We start from the raw sequence: 16,305 nt of genomic DNA, 5'->3' as shown, positions 1-16,305 counted from the left end.
GAGCAGACCTGGGCAGGTCAGAGAAAGAATTTTATAGATAAGGAACAGTAACCAACCTTGAGACCGAGAACTGAAGAGCTCTGACTCCTTCTTGGAGCGCCAGGCTGGGAAAAGAGAATTTCTGACACATCTGGGGGTCCCTGTGAGCAGCCGGAGTCCTGAGATTGCCTGGTGTTACATAGATCCCACGGCCTGGGCACACAGAATTTATTCTCCCATCAAATCCATCCCATCAGTGCCTGGTGCTGGATTTTGGAGTGAAGAACTTGAGAGTGCAGCCAACACCTGCCCGTGGCAGCGAGTGCAGAGGGAGCCTGGTGTGCAGAGCCCGGCTGTGCCCTGCAGCCTGGGCTGAGGGAGCAGCAGAGCCCCTGCAGAGCCCCAGGAGGGGCTCGGGGACAGGGCTGGGTCCTGGCAGCCCCAGGTGGGACAGCCTGGCTGTCCTGGGAGGAGCAGCCTCCAGGCTGGCCCTGGAGTGTGCCTCTGGCAGGAAGCAGGATAAACCCCTGGCTCCCTGCTCCTGCAGCTGCTCTCCCCCCAGACAAAGCAAGGCTCGTGTGTCCTGGCTGTCCCCAGCACAGGCAAGGGCTGCTCCAGGCCTCTCCTGCAGCCCCGTGTGGGACTGACCCCATCCACCTCCCACCACAAAATGAGGGCTTCATTGATGTGCGAGTGATTCCTCACAGACGCCCGAGCCTCACCTGTCACACAACACCTCCCACAGGGAGGGATCCTGCAGCCACATCCAGCGTGGACATGGCACTGGATATTTTTGATGCATTGGTCAACAAACGTCCAGTTTCTGAGGAGGAATGAGCAGCCCAGTTTGCTGCTTACAGGGCCCCAGACGTATTTCTGTAGCTTATGCTGCTGTCAGAGGGAGCTGAGGGATGTTTGCTTACAGTAGGGTGGGGACGTTTTTTTTCAAAAAATATTTCCATTTAATAGCACAGAAAAGGAGTTTTTCCCAAAGTCTCCCGCAGAGAGGGAAAATGCTGCTGCTCTGTTCAGGGGCGCTGCTCTGGGCACTGGGGCCCCTCCACGCGCAGGTCTCACGTCACACGCTCCAGTTTCCATCGGAGATGCGCTTCCCCCGTGGCCAGGCACAGCGGGGCAGCGCCGTGCCCCAGGCTGCCCTCAGTCTGCGTGGTACCTGCTGAACTGCCACTTCTGGCGGGGGTTCCCGGCGTCACAGCGCCTCAGCCGCAGGGCCCTGAACGCGGCATCCACCTCCAGGCACGCCGGCTGCTGCGGGAGGCGCGGGTGCTGCGAGACCAGGTGGGCGCTCTGCGGGACAGACAGGGGCTCAGGCTGGGGGAATCAGGCTGAGGGGTGAGGCGCGGGTGCTGAGAGACCAGGGGGGCACTCTGCGGGACAGACAGGGGCTCAGGGGCTGCCCTGGGGGAATCAGGCTGAGGGGTGAGGTATGGGTGCTGCGAGACCAGGTGGGCACTCTGCGGGACAGACAGGGGCTCAGGCTGGGGGAATCAGGCTGAGGGGTGAGGTATGGGTGCTGAGAGACCAGGGGGGCGCTCTGCGGGACAGACAGGGGCTCAGGGGCTGCCCTGGGGGAATCAGGGGGTGCTCGGGCTTCAGGGCTCCTGCACCAGCAGCAGCAGCAGCAGCAGCAGCAGCAGCCCTGCTTTCCCTCAGAGAAAGCCCAGCTCCTCACAGTGTGCCCTTTTCTGGCTCATCCCTAACACCTGAGATATCTCTGCTGACTGACAGGGACTGTGGCTTGGGATCCAAGCCTGCAGCTGCTGCTGAGCCGGGGTCACAGCACACCTGTGCACTCACAGCACACCTGTGCATTCACAGCACACCTGTGCACTCACAGCACACCTGTGCACTCACAGCACACCTGTGCAGCCACAGCACACCTGTGCAGTCACAGCACACCTGTGCACTCACAGCACACCTGTGCATTCACAGCACACCTGTGCAGTCACAGCACACCTGTGCACTCACAGCACACCTGTGCAGTCACAGCACACCTGTCCTGGGCTGTGCTTGGCTGGGAACAGAGGGCTGAGCTCTCTCACTGCCTGCGTGGCAGCTGCCCGGGCAGGGAGTCCCTGGGGCGGGATCTGCTCCACAGGGAATGAATGTGCAGCAGGACCCTGGTTTCTGTGCTCTCAACCTGGCAAGGACATTGGGTGACCCAGCCCCAGAGTCCGAGTGCTGGGGCAGGGAAAGAACAAAGAGTCTGAGTGCCCTCCACCCTTCTGCTTTTCCCATCTGCTTGGATTAACCTCTCCGAGCCCGGGGATGCTGCAGGTGCTGCCACCGGCATGGGACATTTCTGTGCCACTCCTGGCACTGCGGCGATGCTCAGGAGCAGCTCAGTGACACCGAGGTGAGACACTCCTGGTGTGACCTGTGCAGGGGCCTGGGCAGGAGCTGCCCCTTTGTGCAGACAGGAGCTGCACATCCTTGCAGGACACAGTGCCTGATGCCAGGAGAGGGCAAAGCACTGCAACTCCTTCAGGCAGCAGCCACTGAGCTCTCCTCATTCTCCTGTTGCTGGCACCAGCAAAAGAGCAGCACCAAATCCATCTCACCCTCAGCTGAGAAACCAGGCTGTGACAGGAGGCAAGACCTGCCCCTGCCCTGTAACAGCTCCCTGGGCACTTCTGCCTACTTTTCACAAAGTGAAGTGACAATTTCACAATTTTCAGTAAGTGGATAAAAATTTTCCTGTATTTTTCACTAAACACCCAACGTGAGCCTGCGGCACTCTGGCATTCACCACTTTAGGCTGAAAAAACCAAAGGGCAACAGGAAATTGTCTGTGTATTGAATGCTACACTTTTTCTTTCTTAAGTGAAGAGTGTTTTTTCCCCAACAATAGACTATGCCATTTCAGAGCATTTTGGACAATTACTTGCACCAGGCTGACAGAGGTAGAGCCATGACTCTGTGCAGTGCAGGCAATTAGTGTAAGTATCCATTCTCCTCCTTTCCATAAGTGCTGTCTTTAAACACCCCTGTGAGCTGAGAGCCGATCGATGCTGACTCATCTCCCCTTAAGTGCTATTGACGGTTTCTGTGTAAAACCAGGCTGTTTTGGCTGTTTTGCTGCTGCTGCTGCTGTGGCTGTGGCAGTGCCTGCAGGTCCCCAGTGTCCCCAGCCTGGCAGCCGTGTTGGGACGCTCGGCACTGGGATGGAGACAACCCCTGGCAGAGGGGCATGAGGGATGGGGGCCTGGGCACCAGCAGGTCTCCAGGGGACAGGCAGCCTTGGCAAAGCGGGCAGCAGAGGGTGGGGTGCCCCTGTGCCAGGCTGTGCCCCCATCAGTGCTCTCCTGGCAGCCTGACCCACCTGGGCAGGCAGGGCCACCCCTGTCCCCTCCTGCCATCCCTGGAGGCTGCAGCTGCAGCATCCCTCACCAGCCCTGGCTGCACAGGGGCCACCCCTGTCCCCTCCTGCCATCCCTGGAGGATGCAGCTGCAGCATCACTCACCAGCCCTGGCTGCACAGGGGCCAGGTTCCTGTGGAGCCAGGCCAGGCTGCGGCTCCTGCCCTGGCACTGGCGCAGGCCCAGGGCTCCCAGCACGCCCGCCGGGGCCAGGCACAGCTCTCCGTGCTGGATCAGCCTCAGCCAGGTGTAGTTGAACTTCTGGTTCTGTGGGGAGAGAGCAGGAGGAGACACGGCCCCGTCAGGCTCCATGGCAGGGCTGGCCACACTGCTCTGGGCACCTGTGCCAGGGCTGCCCACCCTCCCAGCCAGGAACTCCCAATTCCCAACATCCCCCCCATCCCTGCCCCCTGGCAGTGGGAGCCACTCCCTGTGTCCTGGCACTCTGGGTCCTTCTCTGGCCCTCTCAGAGCACTGAAAGGGCTGTGAGGTACAGCTGGATGGACGCACACAGGTCACAGGCTGCTATTTAAATCTTTCTCTGCTTTCATGTGCAAACTCACAGCTTTACAAACTTTCCTAACCAGGCGAATTTGCTGTTTCTGTCGCTGTTGCTCGGCCACAGGCTGTTCCTGCCCCTTGCAGGCAGGGCCTGGCTCTGTCCCCGGGTGGGAAGGGCTGTGCTAGCCCCGGGGAGGGCACAGGCCACAGGGGAGGCTCGGGGGCTCCGAGCCCGGTGCCACAGGCAGGGTGGCACACCCGGGGTGCCTGCAGGCTGTTCTTACCGTGTTGTTAGCATCGCACTTCTCAAAAGCCAGGGCGGTGCCTTCCACAGCGATGCACCCCGCCAGGGCCACGTTAGCGAGCTGGGAAACAGCAACAAAAGGCAGATTTGGAGAGGAATTCCCAGGACGGGGGAGAGGATGTTGCACTGCACTGGAACTCCTGGGCTCACGGGACACTCTAATTAACACTGTGCACATAACGAAGGGAGGCAGAACAGAGTGTCCCAGGCCAGGCTGGATAGGGCTTGGAGCACCGTGGTCGAGTGAAAGGTGCCCCAGCCCATGGCAGGGATGGAATTAGCTTTAAGGTCCCTTTCCACCCAGAGCGTTCTGGAATTCTGTGGTGCTGGAGAAGGGGAGCCTGACCCGGTTTCTCTCACCAGGCACCGAGCAAGAGCCTTGTGCAGGCAGCATTGAATCCAAAGCGACTTTAAAGCGCTCTCTGCCCGGTGCCCCGGCGAGGAGCAGGATCCGAGCCCGGAGCGGGGCCGGTCCCTCCGCCCGTCCCGCAGCGCCGGCAACGCGAGCGGCTGCTGCGCTCTGCTGGCGGCGGAGCCGTGCTACAGACCCTGCTCCTAGAGACCCCGACCCTACAGACCCTGCATCTATGGACCCCGACCCTACAGACCCTGTTCCTAGAGACCCCGACCCTACAGACCCTGTTCCTAGAGACCCCGACCCTACAGACCCTGCATCTATGGACCCCGACCCTACAGACCCTGCTCCTAGAGACCCCGACCCTACAGAGCCTGACCCTACAGACCCTGACCCTATAGACCCTGTTCCTAGAGACCCCGACCCTACAGACCCTGCTCCTAGAGACCCCGACCCTACAGACCCTGCATCTATGGACCCCGACCCTACAGACCCTGCTCCTAGAGACCCCGACCCTACAGAGCCTGACCCTACAGACCCTGACCCTATAGACCCTGTTCCTAGAGACCCCGACCCTACAGACTCTGCTCCTAGAGACCCCGACCCTACAGACCCTGCATCTATGGACCCCGACCCTACAGACTCTGCTCCTAGAGACCCCGACCCTACAGACGCTGCATCTATGGACCCCGACCCTACAGACCCTGCTCCTAGAGACCCCGACCCTAGAGACCCTGCATCTATGGACCCCGACCCTACAGACCCTGCTCCTAGAGACCCCGACCCTACAGACCTTGCTCCTAGAGACCCCGACCCTACAGACCCTGCTCCTAGAGACCCCGACCCTACAGACCCTGTTCCTACAGAGCCCGACCCTACAGACCCTGCTCCTAGAGACCCCGACCCTACAGACCCTGCATCTATGGACCCCGACCCTACAGACCCTGCTCCTAGAGACCCTGGCCCTATAGACCCTGCATCTATAGAGCCCGACCCTACAGACCCTGCTTCTAGAGACCCCGACCCTACAGACTCTACATTTACGGACCCTGACCCTGTAGATCCCGCACCTACAGACCCTGTTCCTACAAACCCAGACCCTAGAGACCCCGGCCCTACAGACCCTGCACTGACTGCAGCCCCCAAGCGGGGGCAGGGGCTGAGGCTGGCTGTGCTCCCACTCGGCCATCCAGACACCCAGCCAGCCCTCTAGAGGGAAGTCATCCCTTCTGTCACCTATTTCTTTATAAAAATGCCCAGGAACGCAGGCCTCTGTGCCGTATCACACACCCCAGAAGCTGCCAGAGGCCCAGGAGCAGGGCAGCCCAGGGCACGGCCAGCCCCTGGGAGCAGCCCCTGGGCACGTACCTGCCCGCTGGCCTTGACCAGGGGAGCGTCCAGGTCCGGGTACACGTTCTGCAGGTACCAGCGGAAGGTTCTGCAGCGGAGCCTCTGCCGCAGCTGGATCTGCTGGCTCAGGTCGCCCACATCCACGCTGTGCAGCAGGTGGTAGGCATGGCCATAGAACAGCTCCTTGTACTCGTCCAGCCACACCTCGGCCACCCGCGCCAGGTTCCTCTCCACCGTCCTCACCCGGTCTCTTGGGAAGGAGTAGGGATTGTCATTCCTGAAAATGTGCCCGACCCTGGAGCACGGAACTATCTCGATCTCTCCTCCGCACATCCACACCTGAGGAACAGGGATGGCTGATGGACACCAGCTGAGCGTGGGCGCTGCCTCGTGCAAGCCAGGAGAGGCAGATCAGGTGCCCAGGGAGATGGAGCTGTCCCTGGGAGCCCCTGCCTGCGCCCCATCACCCACCCAGGCTGGCAGGGGTGCAGCTGTGGCACAGTCACCTACCTTGAATGAAATCTCCATGTTTTCCCCTCCCCAGACATCCAGTCCTGGGTCGTACATTCCCAGCTCAGAGAAATACTTCTTATCGATGGAGAACAGGCCACCTGCCATGACGGGGCACCTGGGGACACAGAGGCCACACAGTGTATCAGAGAGGGCGTTTGGGTGGCCTGAAAGCTGTAATGGGGCAGGGAAGGGCAGGAAAAGCAGTGCAAGAAAGGCATTGAGGAAAGAAAAGCACTGCCAAGAAAGGCAGTGAAATGTTCTCCTGGATGACACACCAGCATGAGTGGGGAAAAAGGCCTCAAGGACTTTGCCCATGCCTGATGGGGGGATTGCCTGTGCCTCACCTGTCCTGGAAAGCACAGGAACAATACTTGGCCACAAAATAACATCATTTGGCCTCAAAGCAGCCTCTGCTGCTGAATTATTACCAAAGGAACGGGCTGGTTTGCAAAGCTCTCACATCTCTTTTATTTACCTTATTATATCAGTTTCCTTGATCTTATTTTTCTCAATGACCTCTTGTGGAATCTGCCTCCATCCAAAATTCATTGGCCAAGTAAAAATCCCACGCTGGAAGTTGTCCACGGTCATGTAACTAAACAGAGGAAAGATCGGGCTGACTAATTCTGAGTCACACTCCTGATTGAAAGGTCACCCCTAATGAGAGAAGATGAATATCTGTGGGTAATTAAACCAGGGTTTTAACAAATTTCATCAGGAATCCTCTTCATGTACTGAAAGTTGTGAAAAATCAGAAAGGTGTGTGATAAACAGAGGCCACATCCCCAGCTAATGTTTGTTAGAGCTCAGTGCATCCCTCCGGGTGTCCAGAGCTGCTGGGACCCCTGCCAGGGGGCTCAGAGACCCTGGCACACAGCCCAGAACACTGTGGGTTTGATTATGACCCATGGAGCAAATTACCAGCTTTGTATGAAGACCTGAAAGCCACAGAAGTTTAAGTAGTGTAATAATAAAATTATCACTAGGTGAAAAAGTAGATTTTGGGGTTTTTTAGAATAGGGGTTTTGGGGACAAGATGGAGGGACTTGGGCGTGTCCAGCCTTTCTTCTTATTCTTCTCTACCTCCATCTCCTGCTGTGATGGCGGCACTTTTGGATTGGTTTAGAGCAGAAGCTCAGTGTCTAACACAGGTGATGGGCATTGGGAAGTCATTGTAAATATTGTACAGGTGGTTTTTAGTATAAAAAGATAACACAGCCCCAGGGCAGGCAGAGTGCCTCTGTCTGTCCTGCTGAGCAGACCTCGGCTGGACAGGAGAAAAATTGTTTTAGATAAGATACAATAAACAACTCTGAGACCGGAAACTGAGGAACTCCGACTCATTCTTTGAACGTGCAGCCAAAACAGAGACTGTCCACGTGTCTCGGGGCTGCAATGAACCGCAGCACATCCAAGAATGTTCATTTGACAGCAATGCCCTGTGCGCCCCGTGGAAGGCTCTGCAGGCTGTGCGGGCTCTGGAGCCACGGCTCCATGCCTGCAGCGCGTGCTGGTGGTGCCAGGCTGCGCTGGGCACTGCAGGCACGGGCTGCCTCACCTCATGTCCCTGTCGCTGATGACCTCGATGACGGGGCAGGCCACCTTGGTGCGGCGCAGGCGGACGCGCTCCAGCAGCGGCTCCAGCCAGCCCACGTTGCACTCCACGTGCGAGTCCAGGAAGGTCAGCACAGCGCCTGGGGCACAGCAGGGCAGGGTCAGCCCCGGGCACCCCAACCCTGCCCTGCTGGCAGCCCCCTGTGCGCTTGGGGTGCTGCTGATGTGCCACGGCCCTCCTTTGCAGACATGGTATCTTCTGAAAAATCCTTTCCTTAGGATTTCTCCTCCTGAGAAGCTGAGAGCCTCAGGAACAAAATGTACCCAATGGTTATCTGCTGCTGTGGAATGCAACAGGTGCATCTGGGATTGGGCTCATGGGGTTGTTTCTAATTAATGGCCAATCACAGCCCAGCTGTCCGGACTGTCTCGGTCAGTCACAAGCCTTTGTGATCATTCCTTTTCTGTTCTTAGCCAGCCTTCTGATGAAATCCTTTCTTCTATCCTTTTAGTATAGTTTTAATATAATATATATATCATAAAATAAAACTCAAGCTTTCTGGAACATGCAGTCAACATTCTCGTCTCTGCCCTCACCCTGGGACCCCTGCGAACACCACCACACTCCCTGACTCCCCAGACCTGCCCAGCCACAGCCAGGAGCGTTTTTCCCCTGCTTGGCAGAGCAACTCCTGACAGAAATGGCCATTTTGGTGCTGACACAGCCTGGCAGGGCAGGTGGTGGAGCCAGGGCTGGAGATGGTGGCAAAAGGACGCCCTTGGTGCACTGGGAGGGACAAAGGCCACGCTGGAGGGGGAGCCCAGCACCTCTGGGGTCCCCTAAAGCGTGTTAGCCCAGCAATTTTTTTGGGTTTGATCACTCCAATTGCGTTTTCTTGTTTTTCCTCTAATCCCAGTTTTCCCTCAGCATCTCGTTAAGCCATGTTGATGGCAAAGAGCTCTGGTGATCCCTCTGAGCCCCTGCACTAAGCATTAAGCTGTAAACTAGGAATGTAAGACTCTTGTCTGAATTAAAGTCTTTTCCCTGGCATCGTTGAGCGTGGGGCTGCCCTTGGAGGGGCTGTAGGAGGTGCAGAGCCCCCCACCCCTGGCTGGGAGCTCTGGCAGCCCTGGAGCTGCCCCATCCACCCCGGATCCCCCCATACACACACTGCCAATCCCATTGCAGCTTGGGTTGTGTCCCCAAGGCCTGGCCCACCCCGTGCTCCTGCCCTACCTGTGGCAACCTCAGCTCCTGCCAGCCTGGCCCGGATCAGGCCGTGCCTCTCCCGGAGGTGCAGCACCTTCACCTTGGGGAAGCGCGACATGTACACATCCAGCTGCTCCTTCAGGTACTCTGCGGAGGGGACAGCGACCTGGCTCAGCCCCTGTGCCCTCTGACACGGTGAAAAGCTGCAAGCAGATCTTCCCAGGCATGCCAGGAGCCCAGGTCTGGGCTGTGAACACCTGGGCACGGCTCTTTGTGCCCGTGGTGTGAGCTCTGAGCCACCTGAGACAGCGCTCTCCTGGAGAACCAGCAGTGGGGAAATGGCACCACTCCTCTGTCACAGACATCTTTTATGAAAAATCTTTTCTTTACGATTTTTCTTCTTGAGAAGCTGAGGGACTTCAAGAACAAAATGTAAACAATGATTATTTGCTGCTGTGGAATGCAACAGGTGCATCTGGGATTGGTCTCATGTGGTTGTTTCTAATTAATGGCCAATCACAGTCAGCTGGCTTAGACTCTCTATCTGAGACAGAAACTTTTGTTATCATTCTTTCTTTTTCTGTTCTTAGCCAGCCTTCTGATGAAATCTTTTCTTCTATTAGTATAGTTTTAATATAATATATATAATAAAATAATAAATCAAGCCTTCTCAGATCTTCACCTCTTCCCTCATCCTTGGACCCCTGTGAACACCACCACACTCCTCGATTTTGGAGGGCTGAGCCCAGCAGAGAGTGCAGGGCATCACTGCAGGGGCTGGGTACCAGCTGGAATGGCGATGGAGGGCCCTGTGCAGCACAGATCCTGGCTCAGCACTGCTCCCACTGCAGCTCCCTGCCCTCTGAGCCACCCCAGAGTGTGTCCCCTGCACTGGGAGCTGCACACTCGGGCCTGGGAGCATCTGATTGCACAAGCCCTTGAGCCAGGATGCTCCAAACACGAATGGGCTGGGCAAGACCCAGCTCCCTGGTGCTCCTGGAGCCTCTGGCAGCCTCCTCCTTCCTCCCCCAGAGCCAGCCCCAGCACCCCCCCTGCCCTCTGATCACCCTCAGCCCCAGCGCAGGCCAGGGAGGCACTTCAATACAGCAGAAGGAGAAAATGTGATTTCTCTCCTACTTGGAATTGAATTACAGGACAAATGGCATTTTGGCCCCAAGTTCTATTAGCTCCATGAGGCAGCAGAGGCTTCCCCTACCCTTGGTGCTGCAGTCGTCCACCAGGATGATCTCCTCGAGGAGGCGCGGGGGAGAGCGGCTGAGCACGCTGTGCACGGAGCGCAGCAGGGCCGACCACACCTCGTCCACAAAGCACATGATGACGCTGGTGGTCGGCAGGTCGTCGTGGACCTGCTGCTCAGAGCACCTGCAACAGCAACACGGGCCCACAGGTGATGGCCAGGCACGGTGTTCCCGGGAAAACGTGTGGGGAAAGGGAGAACGCCCGACGCGACACGCGGAGGGAAAGCCCTGCAGTGCTGGGAGGGGAACACAGGGAGAGGGGGGCCCCCCGCATGGGCAGCCCCATGGGACAGGATGGACTCACTTGGTTCTGACACTGAAGGGAATTCAGAGGTATTTCAGGGCTTCGCAGTTAATCAGAAGTGCTCTGGCTAAGTGAAATTCACCCCAGAATTACTCTGTGTCACAATCCTCGAGATGTGTCTTTCTGTCTCAGGGAGGTCAGCGGGCAGAGAACACCAGAAAGTCCATTTTGGATCCAGCCCTGTCTCACCTTGCTGGGCAGCTGGTGAGCAGAACCGGGTCATGCCCCCTTTGTCCTCCACTAGAGAATCCTGGAATTGTTTGGGTTGGAAGGGAACTCAAAGCCCATCTCCTTCCAACAGCTCCCATGGCAGGGACACCTTCCCCTAAACCAGGCTGCTCAGAACCCCATCCAGCCTGGCCTCAAACTTCCAGGGATGGGGCAGTCACAGCTTGTCAGGGCACCCTGTGCCAGGGCCTCCCCACCCTCACAGGGAAGAATTCCCTCCCAATATCTCATCCATCCCTGCCCCTGGGTGTGGGAAACCACTGCTCCTTGTCCTGGCACTCCAGACCCTTCCCCAAAGTCCCTCTTCACATCTCTTGGAGCCCTCATGCACTGGAAGGGGCTCCAAGGTCTCCCTGGAGCCTTCTCTTCCCTTTTTCCCTCAGCCCCAGGACTCCTGATCCGGGCTCTGCATGGGATGCTCCCCACAACCCTCCTGCCCCCCACACCCCTCCTCAGGGCTCCCTCCCCACACCAGCTGCAGGGACACAGGGCCCATGAGTTCAGCACTGCCAGTGAAGCTGCAAAGGCAGCAGGCACTGAGCACAGGGAGCCATGGATTGGCCAGATTTGAGTGTCCAGTGCAGTACTCCAGGCAGAACCACAACAGGAACTGGAGTCTAAATTGGGACAGACTGGAATACACACCCAAAAAAAAATTATTGGCTGCCAAGAGCTGCCACCAGCCCCTTCCCTGAGCTGGCCCTTACAACCTGGTTGTGCCAGCAGGCTGGTGACAGAGCTTGCACAGGCTCCTGCCAGAAGCAGGGTGCCCAGGGCAGCTCCGTGCCCTGAGGCAGCAGCTCACAGCCCTGTTTGCCCAAGGCATTCCCAGGACAGCAGCTCAGACCCCTGTGTGCCCAAGGCGTTCCCAGGACAGCAGCTCAGACCCCTGTGTGCCCAAGGCGCTCCCAGGACAGCAGCTCACAGCCCTGTGTGCCCAAGGCATTCCCAGGACAGCAGCTCACAGCCCTGTTTGGCCAAGGCATTCCCAGGACAGCAGCTCAGACCCCTGTTTGCCCAAGGCGTTCCCCGGACAGCAGCTCACAGCCCTGTTTGCCCAAGGCATTCCCAGGACAGCAGCTCAGACCCCTGTTTCTCCAAGGAGTTCCCAGGACAGCAGCTCAGACCCCTGTTTCTCCAAGGTGTTCCCCGGACAGCAGCTCACAGCCCTGTTTGCCCAAGGCACTCCCAGGACAGCAGCTCACATCCCTGTTTGCCCAAGGCATTCCCAGGACAGCAGCTCACATCCCTGTTTGCCCAAGGCACTCCCAGGACAGCAGCTCAGACCCGTTTGCCCAAGGCATTCCCAGGACAGCAGCTCACAGCCCTGTTTGCCCAAGGCATTCCCAGGACAGCAGCTCAGACCCCTGTTTCTCCAAGGCATTCCCAGGACAGCAGCTCACAGCCCTGTTTGCCCAAGGCGTTCCCAGGACAGCCCAGGTCTCCTCCGGGCCAGGTGTGTCACTCACTGCCGGAGGCGGTTCCTGCCTGGCAGCTCGCACAGACCCGGGGCTGCCTTTGTGCCACCGGGGCCCGGGTCCCCTGCTCAGGAAGCGTGTGCAGGTGGCCCCAGGAAGCAGCCCCAGCCGTCTCCCTGTCCCTGCTCCACTCCTGCTGTGCGGGTCTCACCTCGGGCAGCGCCACCAGCACGGTGGCAATGTCTGCACGGTGCTGTGGCACGGGCACAATCGTGGCACAATGCCCAGCCCTCCATAACCCCGGTCTGTGAGGGGGGAACAGGGACATGGGGGGGTCTCTGCACGGGGCAGGCCTGTCACCTTCCCAGGGACTCAGAGGTGTTTGCACGAGGGGCTGAGTGCAAGAGAGGAACCTGGCCTTCACCTGAGCTGGAACCAACACATGAATTCTGACTGCTCAGAGCTGCACCTGACCCACCAGGCTATCAGAGCTGCACCTGACACACCAGGAAACCAGAGCTGCACCTGACACACCAGGTAACCAGAGCTGCACCTGACACACCAGGAAACCAGAGCTGCACCTGACACACCAGGAAACCAGAGCTGCACCTGACACACCAGGAAACCAGAGCTGCACCTGACCCACCAGGTAATCAGAGCTGCACCTGACACACCAGGAAACCAGAGCAGCACCTGACACACCAGGTAACCAGAGCTGCACCTGACACACCAGGCTATCAGAGCTGCACCTGACACACCAGGCTATCAGAGCTGCACCTGACACACCAGGAAACCAGAGCTGCACCTGACACACCAGGTAACCAGAGCAGCACCTGACCTACCAGGTACAGCGTCCCAAGGCACAGAGAGGCCTGAGCCCATCCCCTGTGCTGGCTGTCCTGGCCCCTTGGGCAGCTGGGCTCAGTGGGTTACAACCTGCAAACTTTACCCAGTTTTATGTTTAACAACAGGCTGCTCTGAGCTGGACAGGCAAAAGCCATCTGACAGGTAGCACGGCTGAAGTGGAGGGCTTGCTGTGCCCCCAGCAGCCCTGCCCAGAGCCACGGAGCCATGCCCAGGGTGCAGCCCGGGCCTTTGTGCAAGGGGAGCAGATCTTACCCAGCAGGCCTGGTGTCTGCGATGGCTCGATCCACAGGGATCAGGTCGCTGAGGTAGACATTGAAGTTTCCTTCTTTCCATCTACTTTTTGCTTCTTCTTGTTTGTCATCAGGGACAGCAACAGGGTGTCCAAACTGGCCGGGAGCTCGGGGGTCTCTCGGGGCGAGCGTTGCATCCATGGACAGGACTCTGTGCATCCCTGGGCTGCTCCCTGCTTGTTCCTGCCCATCCTGGCCAGTGCCATTTGTTCCAGGAGCTGCTCCCCTCTGCTCCTGCCCATCCCAGACAGTGCCAGTTGTTCCAGGAGCTGCTCCCCACAGCTCCTGCTCATCCTGGCCAGTTCCAGCTGCTCCAGGGGCTGCTCCAGGAGCTGCTCCCCGCTGTTCCTGCCTATCCTGGTCAGTGCCAGCTCCTCCAGGGGCTGCTCCTCGCTGCTCCGGCTCATCCTGGTCAGTGCCAGCTGTTCCAGGAGCTGCTCCCCCACGCTCATGCCCATCCCGGCCAGTTCCAGCTGCTCCAGGGGCTGCTCCAGGAGCTGCTCCCCGCTGTTCCTGCCTATCCTGGTCAGTGCCAGCTGCTGTAGGAACTGCTCCCCCTTGCTCATGCACATCCTGGCCAGTGCCAGCCGCTCCAGGAGCTGCTCCAGGAGCTGCTCCCCGCTGCTCCTGCTGATCCCGGCCAGTGCCAGCTGCTCCAGGGGCTGCTCCTGGTGTCGTCCCCAGCGTCCGGCTCCGGCCACCCCCGGCAGTGGCCCCAGCAGTGGCAGTCGCAGCGTGTGCACGGTCACTGCTTTTTTCAGCAAGTTCTCCGTGCTTTCCACGTTTCCCTGTGGCGTTGCCCGCAGAGTGGGGCCCACGGCGCGGGGCTGCGGGGCTGGCGAGGTTCACCCCCTCTTTGCTAATGAGGATGAAACGAGTTTCGGAGGGAGTTTCTCCGCGTCCCGTGTTGGTGTCCCGTGCTCCAGGCCGGGCTGCGGTGCCCGCATCCCGGGCTGCGGGGCCGCTCGGTGCCGCCGTGCCGCTCGGTGCCGCCGTGCCGGAGGGGCGCTGCTCGCTGCCGGGGGCTCCGGGCAGCGCCGAGCCCGTCCCGCCAACGGGGCCCGGGGGCTGGGGCGGCGGCGATGGCCCCGGGCCCCCGGGGGCTGCTCCCGGCTCCGCCGCTGCCTTCGCCGGCGCCCCAGGGCCGCGCCGGGGCCGCGCCCGCTCCAACCCCATCCGCATCCCCGGCCCCATCCCCAGCCCCAACCCCGGCCCCGGCCCCGGCCCCGGCCCGCGCCCCGCCGCCTCCCGCAGCAGCCGCCCGCCCGCCTCGCCGAGCGAGAGGCGGAGCGCGGCCATGTCGAGCAGCAGCCAGGCCACCGAGGCGGCGAACACGAGGGCCAGGGCCCGCCCGCTGCCGCGGAACAGCCGCCGCAGCCCGCTCATCCCGGGCGGGCGCGGAGCCGCCGGCCAGCGGGGCGGGAGGCGGGCACGGGGCCGGGACGCGGCCGGCCCGCCCCAACCCGCCCGGGATCCGCCCGCCCTGGAACCCGAGCCGAGGATCCGCCCGGCCCCGGCGGAACATCCCGGGAGGAGCGGGGCTGTGCGTGGGGGAGACAGCTCGGGGAACGGCTGGTGTGGCTGGGGAGACATCCCGGGGATCAGTGATGGGGCTGGGGGCACAGCCCGGGGATCAGTGATGGGGATGGGGGCACAGCCCGGGGATCAGTGATGGGAATAGGGGCACAGCCCGGGGATCAGTGATGGGAATGGGGGCACAGCCCGGGGATCAGTGATGGGAATGGGGGCACATCCCAGGGATCAGTGATGGGGCTGGGGGCACAGCCCGGTGATCAGAGATGGGGCTGGGGGCACATCCCGGGGATCAGTGATGCGGCTGGGGGCACAGCCCAGGGATCAGTGATGGGAATGGGGGCACAGCCCGGGGATCAGTGATGGGGCTGGGGGCTCATCCCGGGGATCAGTGATGGGAATGGGGGCACAGCCCAGGGATCAGTGATGGGAATGGGGGCACAGCCCGGGGATCAGTGATGGGGATGGGGGCACAGCCCGGGGATCAGTGATGGGGCTGGGGGCACAGCCCGGGGATCAGTGATGGGGCTGGGGGCACAGCCCGGCATGGGGTGTCTCTGTCCTGGCTGTGTCTGGGGGTCCCCGCCGGGGGCGGAGGGGCCGTGGCTCGGCGGAGCCGTGTCCCCGCTCCACGTGGCAGCTGGCGCGGCGCTCGGTGGTTGAGCCGCTGCAGAGGACGTGGGTGTGTTCCACATCCCGCTCAATTACAGGGCAGGGGAGCCACGCTGGCGAGCACGGCAGCCTCCGGTGGGCTGAGCCGGACAACGCCAAGGAAGGAGCCAGCGAGGAACCACCCTCCTGCTCCTGTTCGTGCTCCTGCTCCGGCAGGCTGGGACGTGGCAGGCTTTGCTGGCAGGGTGCTCGCTGCTCTGGATGTGCCACCTGTCCTGGCTGTGCCAGCTGTGCCATGTGTGCCGGCTGTCCTGGCAGGCCAGGCTGCACTGGCTGTGCTGGCTATCCCGGCTATTGTGGCTGTCCTGGCTGTGCTGGCTGTGCTGGCTGTCCTCGCTGTCCTGGCAATGCCATCTCTGCCAGCTGTCCTGGCTGTGCTGGCTGTCTCCTGGCTGTCCTGGTTGTCCCAGCTGTGCTGGCAGTGCCATCTCTGCTGGCTGTCCTGGCTGTCCTGGCAGTGCCATCTCTGCTGGCTGTGCTGGCTGTGCCATCTCTGCCGGCTGTCCTGGCTGTGCTGGCTGTCTCCTGGCTGTCCTGGTTGTCCCAGCTGTGCTGGCAGTGCCATCTCTGCTGGCTGTCCTGGCTGTC

At 60.3% G+C, this 16,305-nt stretch overlaps 1 protein-coding gene across 1 annotated transcript; it reads right to left on the bottom strand.

The window, feature by feature from the left end:
• Nucleotides 1-893: 893 nt before the first annotated feature.
• On the bottom strand, nucleotides 894-14,694 carry GALNT5 (polypeptide N-acetylgalactosaminyltransferase 5). The gene is made up of 11 exons (XM_054515502.1): nucleotides 14,262-14,694; nucleotides 13,475-13,985; nucleotides 10,363-10,529; nucleotides 9,174-9,293; nucleotides 7,941-8,076; nucleotides 6,858-6,977; nucleotides 6,380-6,497; nucleotides 5,888-6,208; nucleotides 4,145-4,225; nucleotides 3,465-3,626; nucleotides 894-1,287 (listed from the first exon to the last, which is right to left on the bottom strand). The coding sequence occupies exons 1-11, from the start codon at nucleotides 14,692-14,694 to the stop codon at nucleotides 1,138-1,140; spliced, it is 2,319 nt and encodes a 772-aa protein (XP_054371477.1). The 3' UTR covers nucleotides 894-1,137.
• Nucleotides 14,695-16,305: the final 1,611 nt, after the last annotated feature.

Source organism: Molothrus ater, chromosome 7, assembly GCF_012460135.2.
Source record: "Molothrus ater isolate BHLD 08-10-18 breed brown headed cowbird chromosome 7, BPBGC_Mater_1.1, whole genome shotgun sequence".
Classification (NCBI taxonomy): Eukaryota; Metazoa; Chordata; class Aves; order Passeriformes; family Icteridae; genus Molothrus; species Molothrus ater.
This window is presented reverse-complemented; position numbering and strand designations above follow the sequence as displayed.

Coding starts and splice junctions, on each gene's coding strand:
- GALNT5 (XM_054515502.1), bottom strand. CDS start 14,694: ATGCGGATGGGGTTGGAGCGGGCGCGGCCCCGGCGCGGCCCTGGGGCG. Junction 10,530..13,474: donor GCAGACACCAGGCCTGCTGG/GTAAGATCTGCT, acceptor TTGCTGTTGCAG/GTGCTCTGAGCAGCAGGTCC. Junction 6,498..6,857: donor AAGGAAACTGATATAATAAG/GTAAATAAAAGA, acceptor CTGTGTCCCCAG/GTGCCCCGTCATGGCAGGTG.